Source organism: Melanotaenia boesemani, chromosome 1, assembly GCF_017639745.1.
Source record: "Melanotaenia boesemani isolate fMelBoe1 chromosome 1, fMelBoe1.pri, whole genome shotgun sequence".
Taxonomy (NCBI): domain Eukaryota; kingdom Metazoa; phylum Chordata; class Actinopteri; order Atheriniformes; family Melanotaeniidae; genus Melanotaenia; species Melanotaenia boesemani.
This window is the reverse complement of record NC_055682.1, coordinates 41061695-41084226: the sequence shown is the minus strand read 5'-3', so window position 1 is coordinate 41084226 and position 22532 is coordinate 41061695. Positions and strand designations below refer to the sequence as shown.

General features: G+C 41.2%; 1 protein-coding gene across 1 annotated transcript in view; it reads right to left on the bottom strand.

The window, feature by feature from the left end:
* minar1 (membrane integral NOTCH2 associated receptor 1) overlaps window positions 1-22532 on the bottom strand; it is a 32193-nt gene that overhangs the window by 5750 nt on the left and 3911 nt on the right. Inside the window, exons 3-4 of the mRNA XM_042008993.1 lie at window positions 18077-19510; window positions 222-485 (exon numbers count right to left, since the gene is read on the bottom strand). Of these exons, the coding sequence (XP_041864927.1) occupies window positions 222-485; window positions 18077-19510 (1698 nt within the window). The remainder of the gene's footprint in view (window positions 1-221; window positions 486-18076; window positions 19511-22532) is intronic.

Genomic DNA, 22532 nt, shown 5'->3' with positions numbered 1-22532 from the left:
CACTGTAGACTATGAAGAAAGAACTCAAAAGTTCTTTTATTGAAAGAACTTTTGAGTCTAAAATAATAGTAATCAGTCTAAAAGTCTGTTGTAGGAATGTCATAATTTCCATTTACCTTCTTTTGATTAAAATAAAAAATACCTCACAACAATTTAATGTTTGATCTGATGTAAAGGACAGGTAGACTGGGATTCTGGAGGAGATTTGAAATGATCAGTACCTGTAGGTCCACAGCTGTAAGCGGGTTTCCCTTTTCTCCTCGGTTGCGTCGGTACTCCTTGATGGTCCAGGATGGCTGGCTGTGTTTACCGTCTGACAGGCTGGTGAGCCTCAGGTCCGTGTACAGGAAGCTGCCTTTCATGTGTGCCTTGACAGACGGGCTTAAGGGGTGTGGTGAAAAAACCTGTTCAATCAGGTAGGACTCCTTTGCTGGTTTTGGAGGCCGCTGTGGTTGGGTGAGCTCGTACTGATGGTCTCGCTCTGCCTGGAGAAGAAGAAGAGACGAACATCAGCAGCGTTTTTATTCTTCCCAGTCTCCAGTTCATCTGTTAACCTTTGACATCTGATCTGATGACAGCTGGGTGGTTTTCTGACTGAACTGATAAACTTCCTGTGAAAACAGAGAAAATGAAAAGTGATGCCTCCTTCTAACTTTTAGACTTATGAAGTCATTCTGGAAAAGAATAATGAAATATCATCAGCATAATATAAAGACCATGTGTATAAGGATGTATGAGTTTGTGTTCAATTTTCCTGGATTCAGTGCTATCTTCTAGTCCAGAGGTGCCCAAGTATGTCCTCGAGATCAACTATCCTGCAACTTTTAAATGCATCCCTTCTCTAACACAGCTGAATCAAATGAATGGCTCATTATCAGGCCTCTGCAGAGCTGAATGACATGACCTTCATCCTGCTCTACCCCTAACAACCGATCCTCCTGGGCTGACGTGGTGGTCCGTGGGAAAGGAAAGAGCTGGGAAGGTCTGAGCCTCTCCAACCATTTAGCCGCCCTGATGGATGAAGCCTTGGCTCGTCCTGCTGTTCCTGAGCCTGAGACAAAGGATCTGAGCCCTCCATCCCAGACCGACGGCACCCAGGCGGCTCCTGTGGCGGTACGCTGGACTCGTCCCCATCACAACGGGCCAGTGGTTCCCTGACAACGCAGACCGGCGGACTGAGGCAGCGGGACCCAGCTCGGGCAGCAGCTTCCTCCTCTCGCCGCAGACTGTTACAGGAGGCTGTCATCAGGCACTCTAGAGGGTTTTCTTGCTCTGATACAGCGGGGAGCCCTCCCGTGGGCTCTGCCAACACCACAGTTGCTGGCCCTTCTATACAACAGCCCCCTGCTCTGCCCCGCACCATCGTACCTGCCACCGGCCTTGGGAGCTCTGAACAGGACACCACAGCCTTCCAGCAGCCACCTTCCTCGCCTCCACTGTCTCGATCCTCAACTTTCATCTTTTCTGGACTCGTTCAGCCTTTTTCAGGGCGGATGGTCTCCACCTCAGTCCACTAGGGAACTGGTTTTTAACTTACAACATCATCCATGCTGTTCAGACTCACAAACAAAATTGACTTGAAACCCCCTCTGCTACCATTTCACCCCCTCCCCCCTCATTGGTACCTCCTCAACGCAGTTCCCCATGCAGCCCTCTTCAACACAGGATCACTGTCATCACCAACCTGTGCCCTTACAGGCTGTTCATCCCCAGAGAACCTTCACCTCCCGGCCTTATCACCGTTCCTCTCTGTCCCTCGTCATCCCTGCTCCCTGCTCAACTCCAATAAACTTTGGTCTTTTAAATATCAGATCCATCAACAACAAAACATTCATTTGCCACGATTTTATTACTAGCAATTACTTGGACTTTTTGATTTTAACAGAGACCTGGCTAACTCAAGGAGACTGCACACCATCATTGAAGCAACCCCCCCTGACTACTCATTCCTCATCAACCAAGACTGTCCAGAAAAGGAGGGGGGGGTTGCTGCCATTTTTAAACTAAGGATATCTGCGTGTCTGATCACAAAGCTGTTTTATTTAACGTTATTTTATCTCCAGAGTCTGTTACTCAGGGTTTACCTTTCAGTTCTCGTGTTTTTAACTCCTCTTCTGCCTCTAGGTTTTCTCAACTTCTTACCCCAGCTTCCTCGACTGCTTGTAACACAGATTTTATCCTGGTAGAGCTGGTCTCTTCTTTTTTTTTTATCAAACCTCAAACTCTCAAACTATTTTAAATATTGTTGCTCCTTTTAAAGAGAGAAAGTCAATTTCCCAACCCGGACTCGATGAACACACCCAGTTGTTAAAGAGGATTTGCAGGCAAAATCAGAGAAGATGGAAAAAGTCCAAGCTAAGTGTAGTTATCTCACATGGAAAGAAAGTCTTAAATCCTATCAACAAGCAGTCAAAGAAGCAAGGACAGCTTTTTATTCTAACATTATTACAAAAAGTCAATCCAACTCTAGAGTTTTATTTAAGGTTTTAGACTCAATTATTAACCCTAAGCCCTGTCATTTTAATGATGCGTCCACAGAACTGTGTGAACTGTTTTTAAATCACTTTGTTAAAAAGGTCAATGACATAAGAAATCATTAGTTGCTCCAAGTCACACCATTACTGTAAGAAGAGAATTTTCCAAGTGTTTTAATTGTTTTACTAATTTTACTCCTTTATCTCTCTCCTCTTTAGCTGGTGTTTTATCTCACATGAAAACAACCACATGCAGTCTTGATGTCATACCCACCAAATTCCTCAAAGATGTTTTTAGCACAGTTGGGCCCAGCATTTTATCCATCATTAACATGTCCTTGTCAAAATGTGTTGTCCCTTCTTGTTTTAAACATCCAACCTCATTTAAAAAAGCCTAATTTAAGTATTGATGATTTTAACAACTTTAGACCGATCTCAAAGCTTCCCTTTTTATCCAAAGTTTTAGAGAAAGTTGTTTCTAATCAGATTTTAGGTTTTATAAATGGAAATGACATCTTTGAGAAATTTCAGTCTGGTTTTAAAGCTCTACACAGCACTGAAACAGCTCTCCTCAAAGTCTCTAATGAGCGTCTTTTAGCCTCTGGTAGAGGAGAGAGCATCATTTTAATTTTTTTTAGATTTGAGTGCTGCATTTGATACCGTTGATACCGTATTTTAATTGATCGTCTTAAAACCTGGGTTGGCATCACAGACACTGCACTTGATTGGTTTTACTCTTGTCTTTTAGATAGAACCTTTGCGGTCACCATAGGTAATTTTACGTCCTCCTCTGCCCCCATTGCCTGTGGTGTACCGCAAGGTTCTATTTTAGGTCCCATTTTGTTCTTTATTTATATGCTCCCCCTAGGACACGTTATAGCCGCCATAACGTGTCCTTCCATTGTTATGCGGACGACACACAGATATACCTCCTGCTGAGACCAGGGGACACTGGAAGCCGAGCTGCTGTGTTAGAGTGTTTCAACGATGTGAACAGTTGGATGGCACAAAACTTTCTACAACTCAACAGTTCTAAATCTGAAATGATCTTAATCAACCCTCCTCACTCCACCTCCCATATTGAAGACAGTCTTGGTCCTCTCTCCTCTAACATCACCCCCTCTGCCAGAAACCTGGGTGTTATACTTGATTCCAATCTTAATTTTCATCTTCACATCAAAAAAGTCACCCAGTTCTGTTTCCTTCACCTCCGCACCATCAGTGAAATCAAACCTGTCTTCTCCCGGCCCGATTTAGAAAAAGTTATCAATGCACTCATTTTCTCCAGACTCAACTACTGCAACTCCCTCCTCTCCGGTCTTGACAATAAATCCCTCTCTCGCCTCCAACTTGTTGAAAACGCAGCAGCTCGGCTTCTCACTGGTTTTAGCAGAAGACAACATATTACCCTGTTTTAGCCTCGCTGCACTGGCTCCCTGTACATTTTAGAATTGATTTTAAAGTTTACTGATTACTTTTAAAGCTCGTTTAGGTCTGGCACATTACAGATTTACTGACACCCTACGAGCCTCCCCGCAGCCTTAGATCTTCAGGCAGGTCCCTTTTGGCTGTGCCAGGGTCGAAACTCAAGGCCAGAGGTGACCCAGCTTTTTCAGTCCGAGCTTTGTTTTTAAAAGTGCTATACAAATAAAGATTTACTATGAGGATGAGGAAATTCATTTGGGTGTGTTGGAGTAGGGTTTCATCTAAAAATTTTATGGGTGTCTCTACTAGAGTGACTTTTTAAATTTTTAAAAATGTAATGAGGTCAGGCTTTAACCTTCGGTGTTGTAGAAAAGATTTCAGATATGGAAACACTGTGTGTAGAAATACTCTGAGAGTCTTCAGAGAATCAGAGCAGTAGCAGTTTATAGGTCATCTTATCATTAATTCAACATGTCCTCTGTTTCAGGTCAGCATGAAGCATCATGCATGTTACAACAGACAGAAGTCCACCCGTGGACTCAACTCTGACCCCATAGGTGGTCCAGTCCAGACAAGGGCTGCACAATACATCAAAAACTATACCTTCATCACATATCAAAATGACTTCCTAAACTGTGACAATTAGTCATCCCTATATTTGTGAGTGACGTTGTTCCAATGACTGCTGTGTATTCATGCTCTGTGTGCATCAACAGAGAATAAAACTGCATTGACATCAGTCTTTCTGATTCCAAACCCTCGGAAAGTCTGGTTTGTGCGGAGACGTGTAAATGAAGGAACAAGCTCTTATTCATTTCAAGGAAGCAAACTCTAGGTAGGTGGACCAGTTTGCTTCAAAAGTAGTTTCCTTTAAGAGAACCAAATAGAGGAATTGGACAACAATGAGAGGCATTGTGGGTAAACACAGCCAAATTACATACATGTAGGACAACAGTTGGCTCTGAGCAGGCAAAATGGTAAAACAGTAAAAGTTATGATAGAATAGAATACCTTTATTGTCATTTTAACTAGTACCTAATTTAAAAGTGCCATCCAGTATCATATAAAGTTAATATAAAATGGACAACTAAAGGCCAAAAAAGCTACATTTATAAAAAGCAGCACAATCAGAGACCCATCACTCAAACACAGACATATATTCTGTTATTGCACTCATCCCTTAGAAAACATTTTGCCTATTGTAAGTGTTTTCAGTATTGAATGAGGTGACTGTAGTTGGAAAAACACATTTTTTAATCTATTTGTCCTGCTTTTTATTGTTCTGTAACGTCTGCCTAACCACCACAGTTCAGTGGCCAGGGTGTGAATTGTCCTTAATGACATTGTGTACTTCTTTAAGGCAATGGGAACTGTGTAGTTCTTCGAGTGTTTAGAGAGGGGAGCAGATGATCCTTTGAGTTGTTTTAATGACCCTCACGAGCGCCTTCCTTTGAGATTCTGTGCAGCTGCTGTACCACACACATACAGTACATTTAGATTCTCTCGATTTAGCACCAGTAGAAGGACACCAGCAGTCTCTGTGAAATTTTGTTCTTCCTTAATACCCTCAGAAAGTGCAGTCTCTGCTGTGCCTTTTTAGCAGTGCAGAGGCAGTGTTGTTTTTGGCAGGCATCTCAGTTTTAGTCTAAATTTTAGTCTTCAGGATGAAAATGCTTATTAGTTTTAGTCACATCTTAGTAATTTCTAAGTTTGATAGTTTTAGTCAAATAAAAAAAAGTATTAGTCTTTCAACAAATTAATTTAGGTCAATAATACTTATTAAAAAGTGGAATCAAGGTTATAACAAGTAATTCATAAAACAAGTTTCCTTTAATGCTTTTACATAATAACCAGATCCTTTACCAGACTGACAGCTTTAGCCGAGACTTTCCCACCAACAGGGATGAAATGCTGCCGTGTTACTTAACTGCTGTTGGGCAGAAACTTTTATTTCTATATTTAATATTTTTAATGAATTGATGCCCGACTTCATCATACAAACATGTCACACTAGAAAATAGCAGATCTATAAGTTCAACATACAGCAACACATTGTGAGCTTGTTGTTTGGTTATCTTCATCAATAATTACTACCGTATTTTCCGGACTATAAGTCGCAGTTTTTTTTCATAGTTTGGTCGGGGGTGCGACTTATACTCTGGAGCGATTTATGTGTGAAATTATTAACACATTATTACCGGTATTTCATTTCACGTGTTATTTTTACACTAAACCGCAAGAGGGCGCTCTAGGCTTGTGTTGATAATTTCAACATTGGCAGTAAACAAGTAAGAAGGGCTTAATAAAAATGCCACCGAAAAGAAAATCATACTCTGCAGATTACAAGCTCCAGATAGTAAAATATGCAGCCGAAAACGGTAATCGAGCAGCAGAAAGAAAGTTTGGAGTTAGCGAGAAACTTGTAAGGGACTGGCGAAAAGCGGAGGTTACTCTTACTGAAATGAAGAAAACAAAAAAAGCCAATCGCGGGCTAAAAGCTAGGTGGCCACAGCTAGAGGAACGAGTTCGCATATGGGTGCTTGAACAACGCGCTGCCGGGAGAGGCTTGTCAACAGTCCAGTTGCGTCTCCAAGCCCGAGTATTTGCCGAGGAGATGAATATAAATGACTTTGCAGGAGGACCTTCTTGGTGTTATCGCTTCATGCAACGCAATCGCCTCTCTATCAGAGCAAGGACAACGATGTCCCAAAAACTGCCGGCAGATTTCCAAGTCAAGGTCGACAGTTTCAGTGAGTTCATTAGAAAGCATGTAAGTGAGCACAACGTGACACCGGATCATATTATCAACATGGACGAGGTCCCTCTCACGTTTGACATTCCCATAGGCCGAAGTGTTGCAGAGAAAGGGCAAAAGAGTGTGAATATAGTAACAACTGGTCATGAGAAATCACACTTCACAGTGGTACTGGCATGTTGTGGAGATGGATCAAAATTGCCACCAATGGTCATTTTCAAAAGAAAAACTATGCCAAAAATCCAATCCCCCTCAGTTGAAGTCGCCGTGAATGAGAAAGGGTGGATGGATCAAGAAATGATGAACTTATGGCTTACAAAGTGCTACAATAAGCGTCCGGATGGCTTCTTTCGAGCACGCAAAGCTCTGCTTGTGATGGATAGCATGCGAGCCCACATCACGCCACAGTTCAAAGATAAATTAAAAATGTTCAACTCCACACCTGCCATCATCCCTGGCGGCTTAACGAAAGTACTCCAGCCTCTTGATATCTCCGTGAATAGGAGCTTTAAGGCAGTCTTGCGTAACCTGTGGGAGCAGTGGATGATGAATGGAGAGCACAGCTTCACCGCAACCGGGAGAATGCGCCGTGCAACTTTCCAGGATGTCATTGGATGGATCGACAAAGCATGGGCTTCGGTGACAACCGAAACCATTCTGTCAGGATTCAGAAAGGCTGGAATAATTGGAACTGCAACCGAGGATGAGGCTGACGTAAGCGACGTAGAAGAAGAAGCGCCACATCTTCTACCTCCGGAGTTAGAGGAGTTGTTTAAAAGTGACACCGAGGATGAAGATTTCATCGGATTTTAGTTATTGAGAGTGACACGGATGGTTTGCAAAACTTCTTAGCATGTTATTTATGCTAAAGTTATCTGAATAACTCTTAATATGTTATGTTAACATGCCAGGCACGTTCTCAGTTGTTTCATGTAACGTAAGCATACCATACAATTATTCAGCCTGTTGTTGCCTCTATTCTATTTTTATTTTAAATTGCCTTTCAAGATGACATGTCTGTTCTTGTGCTGGAAATAAATTTCCCCCAAAATGCGACTTATACTCCAGTGCGACTTATATATGTTTTTTCCTTCTTTATTAAGCATTTTATGGCTGGTGCGACTTGTACTCCGGAGCGACTTATAGTCCGGAAAATACGGTAAATTAAAAGGAATAGTTTTAGACTTAGAAGGTTTCCAACCAACAGCAAATACTTTCTGATCTACTTAGGGTGATGCTTTACACAGATAAAGTTCTACCTGTGGAATCAATTACTCCAGAAAAGCAAAGAGCAACAACATCCTTACTTTGGTAACTGTGGCTTTATTTCTGAGAATTTTCTGAAGTGTAATACTCCACCCTGAACACACACATGTCCAAAATATGAGCAAAGGACGAGGAACACATGCTCAACTTGACCTGGTCTGCCAGTGAAATTATGATGGATCATAGTCCATTTATCGTTTTAGCGCTTCCACCAAACCCCTTCGTCAAGAATGCCGCCATGATTCATCTATGAATGAATAAACTGCTTGCTTGTGTGCTCTGTACATCAGATGGTGGGCGTTGCCAAGGTGCAGCAGCATCGCTTACTGACAGATAGCGCTCACAACAGGCAGAAATGACGTGTTTTTAATGTCAGACAATCAGCCCTTGAACATTTTCATCTTGTCTCATCTCGTTAACGAAATCTCACAAACGTCTCGTCATGTTTTTGTCATCAGAGCCATTTTTAGCTCGTCACTGTCAAGAAAAAAAGGTTTGTCAACGAAATAAATTTGTCATCGTCATCGTTGACGAAAACAACACTGCTCAGAGGTGTTCATGCTTCAGGTCAGATCTTCCTCAATGTGGACCACCAGAAAGTGGAAGTCCATCATTCACGCAGTTCCCACTAATCTTCAGTGGCATTATGTCCTATATGACCTTCTTTGTTTTGAAGGTGTTGAGCAGCAAATTGTTGTTCTACACAACACAGTCTACCTTGTCCCTCATCCCCCCTCAAGGTGAGTCCTACCACTGTGATCTGCAAATTTGACGATGCTATTGTGGTGGGTAAGGATGCAGTCGTGGGCGTAGAGGGTGTATAGCAGGGGGATCAGCACACAGCCCTGTGGGGAGCCTGTCCTGAGGTTGACAGCTGTGAATGTGTGTGGGCTCACTCTCACCCTTTGACTGCCACCAGACAGGAAGCTCTTGATCCACATGCAGGTAGCATGTGGGATGCCCAAATCTACCAATTTGTCCACTAGTCTGTGGGGAAGGATGGTGTTAAAGACAGAATTGTAGTCCACAAAAAGTAACCGCATGTAGCTCACTGCTGCTCCAGATGAGACAGTGCAGCATGGAGGGCTGTTGCTATGGCATCTTCCGTGGATCTGGACATGCTGCTACATGGAGATGTCATCGGGAGGCAGAGCTTTGGTTTTCACACCTATGCTTGTGATGTATCAGTTGAATGTAATCAGTAGTTTAAGTAGTGTTATTTGCATTTTATTTTGAAGTGCATACTTTTATTTTGGTAAAGGCACAACGTCGTCTTCCTGCCAAGTGGTTAGTCGGCCATTTTGTATGTTGTAAACATAGACAAAATATACGTTCATTACACACTGGAGCGTAATGCAGCGTCAACGCCATATTGGATGGGTCGCCACATTCCAGCCTAGCTTCAGAACTGGTCAGAGTCAAGACAGCGCCAGCAACTGTGCCTGTAATTTGTGCAGCCTACGGCTGCAATAACAGTGCAATGTTGAAAGCTGATTACGTGGCATTACCTTTCACAAGTAAGACTGAACAGTAATTTTTGTTATTATTAATATGTCATTGTAACTAACGTCATTTTGGCTATCAACAAAATGCTAACGGAAAAAAGCGGTATTCAATGTTATCTACAAGTCATTTAGCAGACGCTTTTCTCCAAAGCAACTTGCTTCTAAACGAACATCACAAGCAAGAAATCAAACAGCAGGGGACAGCATAATTATGTGCTAGTCAGACTGCTAGAGAGTGCAATTGTTTTATCTCTTGCTAGTTTTTTTTTCTTCTTTTTTTACCCTTCATATCATGAAGGTTTCCCAGTGACAGAGATTTGATGAGGTAATGGGAAGTTGCAATAAGAAGGGAGGGTTTTGTTGCTACATCCAAGCTTTGTAGTGAGCACTTCAAGCCGGGTGAGTTTGACAGGACAGGTCAGATTGTCAGGCTCAGAGATGGCGCGACTCCACCTGTCTTCAACTTTCCACCTCACCTCCACAGAGTAGGTGTATTTTTTACTCAAAGTACTTGCTGAGATGTCTGTGAATCATTTAAAACAAAAGTTAAGAACACACTTTGGGTTTTTTTGCCATCCGTTCTTTCTGCATGTCTAGGAATTATTGATTTACTGTGTATTACAGTACACTGTGGAATACTAAGACCTTTTCAAGTCATTTTTAATGAGGTTATTTTTGAGTATTTTGTTTCTTATATTTTAGCCAGTAGCAACAAGGGACACAAAAACTTCAAGGAAAGCTGAGGAGAGCTTACCATTGGACCTTTCTCAGCATTTCCCTGAAAGTGAACCTCAGCCCAATGATGTAAGTATTTGTATTTTGTTATATCCCATAGAGCTCTGAGCGTCGTGGCTCTGGTCAAATTAAAACCTTTAAGACATACTCACATATAAATGAATGAATGAATGAATGAATGCACACCCCATTTCACTGACACACACACAAACCCTTTCTCTCTTTCTCATAGTCATGGTCCTGGCTGTGATATTACGGTTATGAATTTAAGAATGAGTGCCAGAACATATGCGGTGCTATGCACAAAATCATTTTGAGTGGTTTGATATAAACATCACTGAAAACATTTTCTTATATTCCTTTGTTTAACCCAGTTCTCCCACTCGTTTAAAGGCCAGACCCAGTGATGCTTTGGCTAGAGTTGTGAGTCTATAGCGGGAGAAGGTGATGGCAAAGGCCCGCAAACAGAGAGCAAAAAAGACTGTTCAAAGTCTTCTAGAAGATCTCAAGAAAAAGAACCTAATAAATGAGGAGTTTAAAGAAAGACTTTACTTCCCACTCAGGAAAAATAAATTGATAATACCACTTTTTTTGTTGTTGTTTACTCTCTTTGTCAGAATTTATAAAGTTAGTATTTGTATTAACTGAAGTCCAGATCTTCAGATAGACCACTTTTCAAAGCAGGAACATGACTACTTGAGGGAGCAGAGAGAGTTTGCCTTTACACTGCACTGCCAAAAGCATACAGCTACATGAGAGATTCTCTGCATCTTCCCCTGCCACATCCACATCCACAAACATTGTAAAGGTGCAGCACAATTTTGTTTTACACATTTTAAACATACTGGTTAAAATACTTAGAACACTTGGGCCCTACATCCTATGTTGAACAACAAACAGGGAAGTGATGTAAAGAGTTGAGCTTGCATCTGCTGTTTTCACCTTTTTGAAAGTCTTGGAAAACAGATCAATCTTAGAAAAAAATAAAAGACAGAAAAAGTGCCCAAAATAGGGATCCAAGGGTTGAAGCATTGAAATAGCTATTTATTTTCTTATGTGACTGCACCACATTGCAAAATTAACTACCCTGGAGTTACAGAGTGCCAGCACAAGCAAGTAGCTGTGCAAGATACTTCTTTTTCAAGGGTTTTAGCTCCCTGTGTGTGTGTGTGTGTGTGTGTGTGTGTGCGCGCGCACTCGTGTAGCAGAGACAAATTCAAATGACCAAACTTATTTATTAAAGTGTCAAAATAATTCATTTATACATTTAATAATATTTTACCATATGTCTTTGTTAGAGAATAAAAATGATTTCAGCATTAAAGCTGGTATTTTCAATGTGTAACAGTGACCTGTATCGTAACTATATCTCTGCTGTTTGTAACAAACCAAATTGTCAGAAAATCGTGTAAAAAAAGCGATGATTGTAGCTGGGCATACACCTTAGAAATAAATGCATTGGAGGCACATGGGTGACCCATCCAAGATGGCCGCCGCGTTGATATGTCAGTCCAATAGGCAGCGTCAGTCTACGAGGCATCTATGTATATTATGTCTATGGTTGTAGAGAGCACATGGGAAGGCAACAATCTGCATCCATCGTTAATCCTCAGAGTTCGTGTGGCTTTGCCAGTTAGTTTATTTAAGTTTAATTGTAATTACGATGATTATTGTAGCATTTTATGTTACAATACATGTTGTTTTATGTCGTGTTTAGTTGCGTTATTCTTTGATGATTCAAGGTATGCTTACAATACTGGCATGTGTTAAGTGGCTGCTAGCATTATGCATTAGTGTGCATATGCTTTCTAATGTTATTGTGTATTTCAGTTTTACCTTTTCTTCAATAGATCCCCTGCCAAGTACAACACATGGCCTGTTCATTGGACTCTTTGAAGGGACGATTAAGCTTTCTGTTTCATATAGACGAGAACAGTAAAAGTAAAATGCCAGCCTCTCAGTAGTCAGCCATCAGTGAAGAAATCACCGGATGAAGGAAATAACGTGGAGACAGCTGATCATTAATCTCAGAAGACACGTGCCCAGTCTACACACTCATCTATATGTTCACTCCAGTTGTCTGTCAGCATGGCAGCTGCTAAAGATCGAGCAGAGGCAGAAGTGGCGAAGGCTAGGGCAACTTTCAGTAGGAAAGAAATGCAGATTAAGATTGAAAAGACTCGTCTGGATGCAGAGTTAGATGCACTTCAGCATGAGAAAGAAGCTGAGGCTGCAATTGCCAAAGCCGTCATCATGAAAGCTGCTCCCACAAATGTAAGTTCTGAGGTAAGCTTCTTAGACTTTAACTCTCTACACAACATGCAAAGTTCACAAAGATTTTGTGGAGAAATATTCACAAGAGTTTAGCTGCCATGTGGAAGAGCTACAGGCACCAGATACATGTATATCGGACAACAGGCTTGACTATCACAATCAGGACTTCAAAACAAATCAAAACAACATCGGGGCATCGGTGATCCCCCCCCCCCCCAGTCTACCTCAGGCACATTCTCACCCCTCCAGGCTGGACTAGGTTAAAAATCAGTCAGCTCATGCACAGCAACAGTCAGTAGAAAGATAAATGAAGATGGGACCCAGGCAGCAAGTTAATATGCCTCAACATGAATGAAACCCTCCATTAAGTCCAGGTATACATGACAGTTCAGCAGAACTGGCCAAGTTTATGATAAGAAGTCAGCTGGTATCAAGTAGGGATGGGCCGATACCGATACTAGCGTCGGAAATACCCGCCGATATTACCAAAACTAAGGGGATCGGCAAGTATTTCTGTCTAAACACCATCCAATAACATGGAAACAGAGTCATAATTGTTTGTTTCCTGGCCAACATGACCACACACAGACACAGGAAGTTATGCAGTCTTGCGTGACCATTGTTTTGAGTTTGTCGGCCGAGAAGCAGCTGCACTGTTGTGCTAACATTTAGCATTAATGATATTCTAGCGATCCTACAGTGATGTTCCTGCTAATGTTACATGTTAAAAGGTTCTATGGGTTTGAGAGACTGCAATACTGTAATAATGTGTGTGGGGTTAAGACAGATATGTGGTTGGTAAACGGACAGTAAATGGACGGGGTAGCGAGAGTGAGTCGGAAAATGAGGTGGCTACAGAGCGTTGACGTTGTGGCTGTTTTTTTTTTTATTTTTTTAACTCTATATTTATTAGTTTTTCAAGATATACAATCAAAAAACATAAAACACAAAGTGAACAGTAGGTGCGTTTCCATTACCCCCCGAATTGGGCAAATGCTAAATGTCGCAATAAAAAAAACAGTAATGGAAACACCTACATTTAAAAAAACCTTTAAATATCACTAAAAAGTTTTTACGCTCTCATGAGGTGGTTTTTCAGATGTTGTCGATATAGAGGTATATTGCAAAAGTGTAATGGAAACACTTTTCTCGCATTTACGTTTTACTGGACGTGACGTAGCGGGTCACATCACCAGTTCATTTCAAATAGAGATGGCACAGTCTGAGTAGATGTAGGACGAGATGGAAATCTTTTTACAAATAATTAAAGAAAAATATATAATTGTCATCCCTGATAGCAAACAATGGTGAAATGCAAGAGTTTTACAAAGATTTAGAAATCTCTATCCTCCTCAAAGTGGAGTCTTGCGGGATGAGATTTTACGAGAATAACGGCTAATGCACTAAACACCATTGAATAGAAACACCTGCAAATCGCAATTGCACTTTATCGAAATCTTAGAAATATCACTTTTATTTTGCGAAATACTGTAATGGAAATGCATGTAGTGAGGGGTTGTAACCATATTGCAGACTCAAAACTCAGATCACACTTACAGTGATTTTCTTATACCTAGTCCATTTAGCCTACAACCTTGCATGTGTCCCCGCTTTATTCCTGAAAAAATAGGTCAGTTTTCCATAGAGTATATTTCCTGTACAACATCCTTCCACTCCTTGAAGCTTGGAGGGTCAGGTTTCAGCCAGTTCCTTGTAACTGCCGTTTTGTAGGGAAGAATCAAAATATTGAAGAGATATTCAGTATGGAATATTGGATCAGGTATCAGTCCCAAGAGCATTGTTTTAGGATCCCTGGAGAAACGAACACCGAACTGCAGAGTGGCTGCAATTTCGGACAAGAACAGAAAATGTGTGATTAGCCTTCATGTTCCCGCACTGTCTCCAGCATTGTTGTCCTACTCCTAGCTGCTTGCTTTTTATATGAGGAGTTAAGGCAAAACAAATCAGTCTTCCATCCAAATTCCCTCCACCCTTTGGAGCTAGTGGAGTGCTGTGTTTTGCACACTGAGTGCCAATCACCTTCAGACAACTGAATGTCCAACTCCTGTTCCCATTTCAATTTTACATTCAACAAACTTGAACCATTTAGCTTATGTACACTCTTATACAGCTTGGACATAATTTTGCAGGGAGTGTGTTTGTATGCAGCGGTCAGAGCATCAATCAAGTCGTTACCCTCTGCTGAGAGACCAGTTTTGATAACTGTGTCATAGAAATGTCTCAACTGGAAATATCTGAATAGGTCCCTATTTTCTAAACGGAATTCCCTCTTAAGTTGTCCAAGTATTTTAAAGGATCTACCCTCCAAGAGTGTACATATAGCCGTTATTCCTTTATGAATATCTCACCTGGTCTAAACTTAGAAGACTGAGATGGCCACATGACCAGTTTGCTATCTTCTTCCAGTTTATATTTTTTGACAACCTCTTTCCATTTTGTTAAAGTTATGTCTACTTTGCGATCCCCGCTATTAGAAAAATCAAACTCGCTGAGCTTAGTCTGAGGTTGAAACTGACCCATATTTAGTTCAGTGTCTCACTCGATAGGAGCCGGCTCTTCTGATTCACTACAAAGAATCGGCTCTCAGGGCTCTCTTTCGCACATGACACATCACTAATACACAGCTTTACATCACCGTGTCTCCTGAGGACTTGCAGCCAGTAAATGTCCTTTTAACCATATTTTAGATATAAAGTCATGGATGTCAGAGAATTTCCTACAGCTTAACCAGGACAACACAGAAGTTTTAATTATCGATCCTGAAGACAAGAGAGATCATTTTTAAGGAATCTGGGTGACCTTTTAGACTCTGAGCTTGATTTTATTCCACCCATTAGAAATGTTACAAAGAGCGGACTTTATCATCTTAAAAAAATTGCCAGAGTCTGCCCATTTCTCTTTCTTTCCAGCACCAAAGTGCTGATGCATGCTTTCAGTTCTAGTAGGATTATTGTATTGTCCTGCTCTGTGGTCTTCCTAAAAAGAGTATTCTAAACCTACAATTACTCCAGAATTCAGCTGCATGTATGCTGACCAGGAACCAGAGTGCAGGAACAGATAAAATTAGTTTTAAAATTGCTGCATCGGTTCCCCTTGCATTTCTGGATTGATTTTAAGATTCTTTTGGTAGTTTAGAAATGTCCTAATGGTCTTAATGGTGAATAAAGATGCATATTTGATATTAATTCTCTTAAGAGTGCAGTGAAAAACAGGATTTTCAGGAAAAAGGGAGATGATATTCACAAGAAGCTCAACCACTAAAATATGTTCTATCATTGTGAAACAAAACTTCCATGTTATAAAATCCATCCAGATAAATAAGGAGCCAGTCTGCTGCCAGCATGTAGCAGTCAGTGTGGAAGGTAGCTTTGGTCCTTCATTCCAGCAGAGCGGGACCAGACTGGAGGCTGGAGGTCTATGAGTGATGCTACGCTAATGAAACACACAAGAGGAGGATTTCCTTTTATTTATTAATTCTTACACAATGCTTTTATTGTTTTCTGTCCAGACGGTCTTTATTTCCTGCAGCTCCTTGTCCACCTGGTTAATAGCGGTGATTGTGTCCCTCTGCACCGCCCACCCATCTGGAACACCCAGCAACTAGAAAGAAAAATTATTTAACTCTAACTAAACTGCTACCAATCTCAGACGTATCTGTACATATTTATTTTATAAATTAAAACAAATGACTGAATTACTGTTATTTAGCAGACACTTTTCTCTGAAGCGTTTCCCCCCTGTGGGATTTGAACTTCAGTTTCCCACATGGCAGACGGATGCTCTACCGACATCTCTGGTGTGTCTTCCTTCTGACACTGTGATGACGGCATCTGCCACCTGCTGCCGCTATTCTGTCTTTCTGAAACCAGTAATGCCCACGCCGTGCCCACCAATTAAACATTTTTACGTTTGTCATTGTGGTCCTTTAGGATCTCTGTCTCACACCCCGAAAAAATCCACTTTTTTCATTCCTTTTCGCTCCCGAGCCATCATGTAAATGTTGTGATGAACATGTATTACAGACGTCCACCTGACCATTTATAGTCACCATGTGGGCGTGGGAAGGCGTTCCCTCATGTGCACCCGCTTTAGAGTTTATTCCGATTTATAAATAGAAACAGGTGTAGGACGTGTGAGTGCACGCTTTGATAAATCTGAAAGTAGAAGTGCGCTGCATTAACTTTTTGCGCCACAGACGCCACCTGTAGTTTACTTTGCTAAACACAGTTTTATAAGTGAGGCCCCTGATCATGTTTGCAAATCAAAATTGATTTTCAAATATCTTTACCTGGTAAAATAAAGATAAAACAAAAACTATGTGATGGAAATGTAAGTTGTCCTGTATTAACAAATAAATGAGCCAGTTTACTTTCTCATTGTTTGTCTTTTTTCTCTTTCAGTAATTCTTGATGCAGCACCGCCTCTGGCAAGGATGGGCTTACCTTAATAAAAAGGTCTGCTTTTTTTGAGTATGTGCAGTATGTGCAGTGTATATGTAAACTTGGACTGGAAGAATGTTGTAACCCCCAATTGTGCCATGTGTAGCAGACTATTAGGTATCAGTTCACCCTCTACTGTCCTGGATGCTCCATGTAGATGCTAATGGCAAAAGAACACATGGAATTGTGATGGTAGAACTTAGCAAGAGGACCTATGAAATCATAGATGCAGAAGAACATGTGGCTAAAAAAATAGCGCGTCAGCTGTTTCGAGTTATTTTAGTAATAAATATGACAAACGACAAGCACAGGAACTCTGCAACCACTAGGAGAAACATGGAGAATCTTTCCTGCCACCTACAAGACAACCACAAGGATCAATACAGAGAATTTATAATACCTAATGTCAGCTAAAACAGTAATATAGTAATAGTATAGTAATCCAGTAATACTGAAATATAGCTAAAATAAAGCAGCTAAGGTAGCTACGAAAATGCTGTAATAACAGCTAAGACAACACTTCTATAATAGTTATAATAATGGTACAGTAGTAGCTAAAACAATGCTACTATAATAGTTAAAATAAATCTGATATATAAGCTAATATGGGGGCGGCGTGGCTCAGCAAGGTAGAGCGGTCGTCCTGTAACCCGAAGGTTGCCGGTTCGATCCTCGGCCAAGTCGTGTTCATGTCGAGGTGTCCTTGGGCAAGACACCGAACCCCTAGTTGCTCCTGATGGGTCGTGGTCGAGCGCCTTGCATGGCAGCTTCCGCCATCAGTGTGTGAATGTGTGTGTGAATGGGTGAATGTGACTTACATGTAAAGCGCTTTGGGTATCCTGGTACAGAAAAGCGCTATATAAATACGGACCATTTACCATTTAAAACAACACTGCTTTAGTTGCTAAAACGAGGCTGCTATAGTTACTAAAACAATGCTGCTTGTGACTAAAACAGCTATACTAACATTAAGTCAACACAAAAAAAATCGATTTGCAAGTTTTATGAATCGATATTTTATTTATTTAATTTCAATTTATTTTTTTTAACCCAGCCCTAGTAGAAGGGATAGACTCCGCCCCCTGGAACTGGATTAAGCCAGGAGAGAAAATGGATGGGATTAATTTTTCCTGACATGTTGGAGTCTGGGTGTGTGTGTTGTAAAGATATGTGTGTAGTTACCTCTTTGGTTTTCCGATTTCGGTCCTTGCCTTCCCGCTCCCGCTCGTTGTCCTTGCTCTTGTCTTCAATGTGGCAGGAATGGGATACAGTCCTCCAGTCACACGGAGAGTTGGTGATGCTGGCAACCTTTGACTCCGTTGCGCTGTTCTCCTCGTTTAGTGAGCGGGAGGACCTCCTGGTGAACATGCTCCTCTTCAGCGCCTTCATTCTGAGGCTATCATCATCAGAGCGAGCCCATTCCCCTGTCAGGCCGAGCTCCATCTTCCCGTTGTGACCGGTGGTGTGGCACTGGAAGACGTGAGGGGAGAGGGCGGTGCTGGGATGTGGATCTTGGTGGGGGCGTGGTTTATCAGGGGTGGCGCTGGATGCCGACGTCCTGTCGTTGGTGTCAGGCTCCTGAATCTTCTCATCCAGCTTGTTGAGCTTAGACAGAACCTGTGAGATCTCGCTGCGAACCCCCGACAAAGACTCCAGCTTCTTCTCAATCTCGCCGATCCTCATCACTAGCTTGCACACGCTCAGTTTGAGCTCATCATCTGTGTTTTCCAGAGAATGGAAGAGGCGGTCAAGCTTGGCCTTGGCCAATCTGACAGTGTTAAATTCAGGTGAGCTGTCGCCTTCAGATTTCAGAGTAACCTGAGAGAGGGACCCATTACTGTTGTGACAGGATGACTGGACGATGCCGAGGGAGTCGCACACGCTCATATCGTCCAGGAAACGGAAAATGTCACTGATGTCATCGCAGATGATCTGAGGGTCGTCGTCGGAGTGCTTCAGGGTGGGTCTTTCTCTGGGTGGGTGGTCCCTCAGTTTCTTCTGCTCAGCCTGCTCTGTCTGAGTCCCGACACTGGACGAGGCATCCCCCCCAGAAAACGATGCGCTGCTTTTATCCCGAAACCTTTTGGCTGCAACTCTTTTGTCCAAAGCTGGTGGTCCTCTAGACATCAGTGCCACGTCCTTGGTTTTCACTCCATTCCCTTTGCTCATGAAGGCAGGAGAGCTGAGCACCTTTTCCTTTGGGCAGTGGAAATGTGGCTCGTTGTCTGTGTTAATGATGCTGATGTTGCAGTGGTGGCTTTCTTTCAGAGGTTTGGAGCTCAGAAAAGGTCTGTGAAAATCAGGAGGGCTGTCTTCAGCATTGAGACTGAGGCTCTTCGCCGGCCATGCTGGTTGCTTCCCTGTTTTGCTACTGTGCTTGGTGACGTGCTCGGACACTGTGGTCGGTCCGAAGTATGTGGACGCCTGAAGGTCATCCAGGCTTTCATGCTTCACCCTCAGTCTGTCCTGCAGTGGGGAACTGAGTGTGGATTCAAAGTAAGGGTTTGAGTAGGGCAGTTCGAAGCTGTGGTTGAAGAAGGTGGCAGGTTTGTGCACGTCTCTCCTGTGGTAGCCATCAGCAGCGTTACTGCTCTGTTTACATTCACTAGTTACAACCTGAAACAAAAAACAAGCATGCGATGAGGAAATACTGCTGATAGTACAAAAATATTACAAATCTAAATGTTAACAATAAAACCTAGATAGAACCGGACCTATCTGGACCTTTGGTCTATATAATTAGTCTTCATGGATCAGCTTCATCTTAAAAGAAAATATAATCAAAACCAGAATTTGACGCATGAAGCACATTCAAACGTGACCATTAAGGTACCCTGCCATTTATGCTCCCTTTATGTACATAAATAGGTTCGTTTCAAACGTCTCTGTCCTCATAATTGAATGCGTTCCTTGCGTTGACATGGTTGTTAGCCAATGCATCCACCAGAGGGCAGTGCAGAGTTGACCTGCAAGTTTTGATGTCAGTTTCAGACAACAAACATAGTGACGGTGTAGGAGATCATAATAATGTTCATTCTCGAAAAGAAACATAAAAAGTGGTCTGTAAGACCACTGAAAACATTGTAGCTTTTTCTGTTTATCTTCATGCAGAAGATGAACAAAGCTCTGTATCCACCTTTAGCGTAGAGCCTAAATGGGCCGTAATAAGACACCCCATACTGACATGATAGCATCACAGTTGCAGCAGATTTTTCTTCAATAAACTTACATGTCATGATAAAATATCAGTGTAGCATGAACTTTTTACATTTTCTATGAATTTAACTTGAAAGTTGAACATTTAAGTTTTTGTGTGAAGTGAATTTTAAATCTGATACATAAAGAAAAACTAATTAATAATGCATAAAAGTCAATATTTTGGCTAAAATTTGACATATCCAAGACTGTCAGCCCCCTAGCACAGTTGTTCTCAAACCGGTGGTTGCCAGATAATTCTAAAACATACAAAGCCTATAAATATTTGGGATTTTTACGTACATTTAGCTGATTTTGGGCATGTAAGTGCCTTGTCAAAGTGATGAACCACCAAAAACAGTTTATCTTCCTTGTTCATGAAGATTGTGATAGTTTTCCAGCCTTACATTTGGAGGACGCTGCTGGATGACCCGTTTGATACATCACACAATTGATCGCTAAGTCGCCGTGTAGGGGTGGGGGTCGCAAACACCAACGTTATTTTGGGGGTCATACTCAAAAAGTTTGAGAACCACTGCAGCAAATGGGAAATAACTCATTTTCTTGTGTTTTCTCATGAAAAATATTAGCCTCATACAATAACACTGGTATTTAAAGGGTAAAATCCATATAATTATTCAACATTTAATAGTCCTGATGCACACTAGAGCTTTGTTGTTTTTTAAGATGTAACCCAATAAAGCAGAAAATAAATCAATGTGTTAAGTTTTTTTTTAATTTAAAGGACATTTTTTGTCCTCTATAACAAATTTTAAAACAATCCCCCAGTTACCCAAATTTATTTAATGGAAAATAACAATACAAAAACAGCAGTGACATCAAGTAATCAAATAGCCATTTAAAGATTTGTATGAAGCTAAACTTTAACCCATTTCAGTGAATATTTCTACAGAAGAATGAAAAGATGGAAGTGTAATCAAAATGACTAAATTTCAGAAATGTCACCTGGAGCTGCTACATGAAGCTTTAGTTCCAGCTAGTCAACTCCGGTCAACCTTGTACAAGGGTTTTTAATCTCAGAGGGGTTTTTACATGATAAAGATAAAAATGAATGAACATCTGTATTATTAAACATCGTGGATATCGATGAGCCTCAAACTTAATTGACAGCAGCTGAATATATGAACTGTCGTTATGGAGGAACGTCATGCTGGGATAAAGAATTCCCTCGCCTGCTGCCATTGTTGCCTGAAAAGGGACAAATGTAATGTAGGGAAGAGATAAAAGATTCATTTTTTCCACTTTTTTTTCCCTCAAATCACTCAATCAACTTCAATCTCAACCAAAACTACCAAGTATTTTTATTCAATTTATTTGAAGCTATTAGAAGCTGAAGCTTTTAATCCCAGTATGAACCAGTCTGTAGCAGCTGAAGCTTTTAATCCCAGTATAAACTAGTCTGTAGAAGCTGAAGCTTTTAATCCCAGTATAAACCAGTCTGTAGCAGCTGAAGCTTTTAATCCCAGTATTAACCAGTCTGTAGCATCTGAAGCTTTTAATCCCAGTATAAACTAGTCTGTAGAAGCTGAAGCTTTTAATCCCAGTATAAACCAGTCTGTAGCAGCTGAAGCTTTTAATCCCAGTATAAACTAGTCTGTAGAAGCTGAAGCTTTTAATCCCAGTATTAACCAGTCTGTAGAAGCTGAAGCTTTTAATCCCAGTATAAACCAGTCTGTAGCAGCTGAAGCTTTTAATCCCAGTATAAACTAGTCTGTAGAAGCTGAAGTTTTTAATCCCAGTATAAACCAGTCTGTAGCAGCTGAAGCTTTTAATCCCAGTATAAACTAGTCTGTAGAAGCTGAAGCTTTTAATCCCAGTATTAACCAGTCTGTAGAAGCTGAAGCTTTTAATCCCAGTATAAACCAGTCTGTAGCAGCTGAAGCTTTTAATCCCAGTATAAACTAGTCTGTAGAAGCTGAAGCTTTTAATCCCAGTATAAACCAGTCTGTAGCAGCTGAAGCTTTTTATCCCAGTATAAACTAGTCTGTAGAAGCTGAAGCTTTTAATCCCAGTATAAACTAGTCTGTAGAAGCTGAAGCTTTTAATCCCAGTATAAACCAGTCTGTAGAAGCTGAAGCTTTTAATCCCAGTATAATCCAGTCTGTAGAAGCTGAAGCTTTTAATCCCAGTATAAACCAGTCTGTAGCAGCTGAAGCTTTTAATCCCAGTATAAACTAGTCTGTAGAAGCTGAAGCTTTTAATCCCAGTATAAACTAGTCTGTAGAAGCTGAAGCTTTTAATCCCAGTATAAACCAGTCTGTAGAAGCTGAAGCTTTTAATCCCAGTATAATCCAGTCTGTAGCAGCTGAAGCTTTTAATCCCAGTATTAACTAGTCTGTAGAAGCTGAAGCTTTTAATCCCAGTATAAACTCGTCTGTAGAAGTTGAAGCTTTTAATCCCAGTATAAACCAGTCTGTAGCAG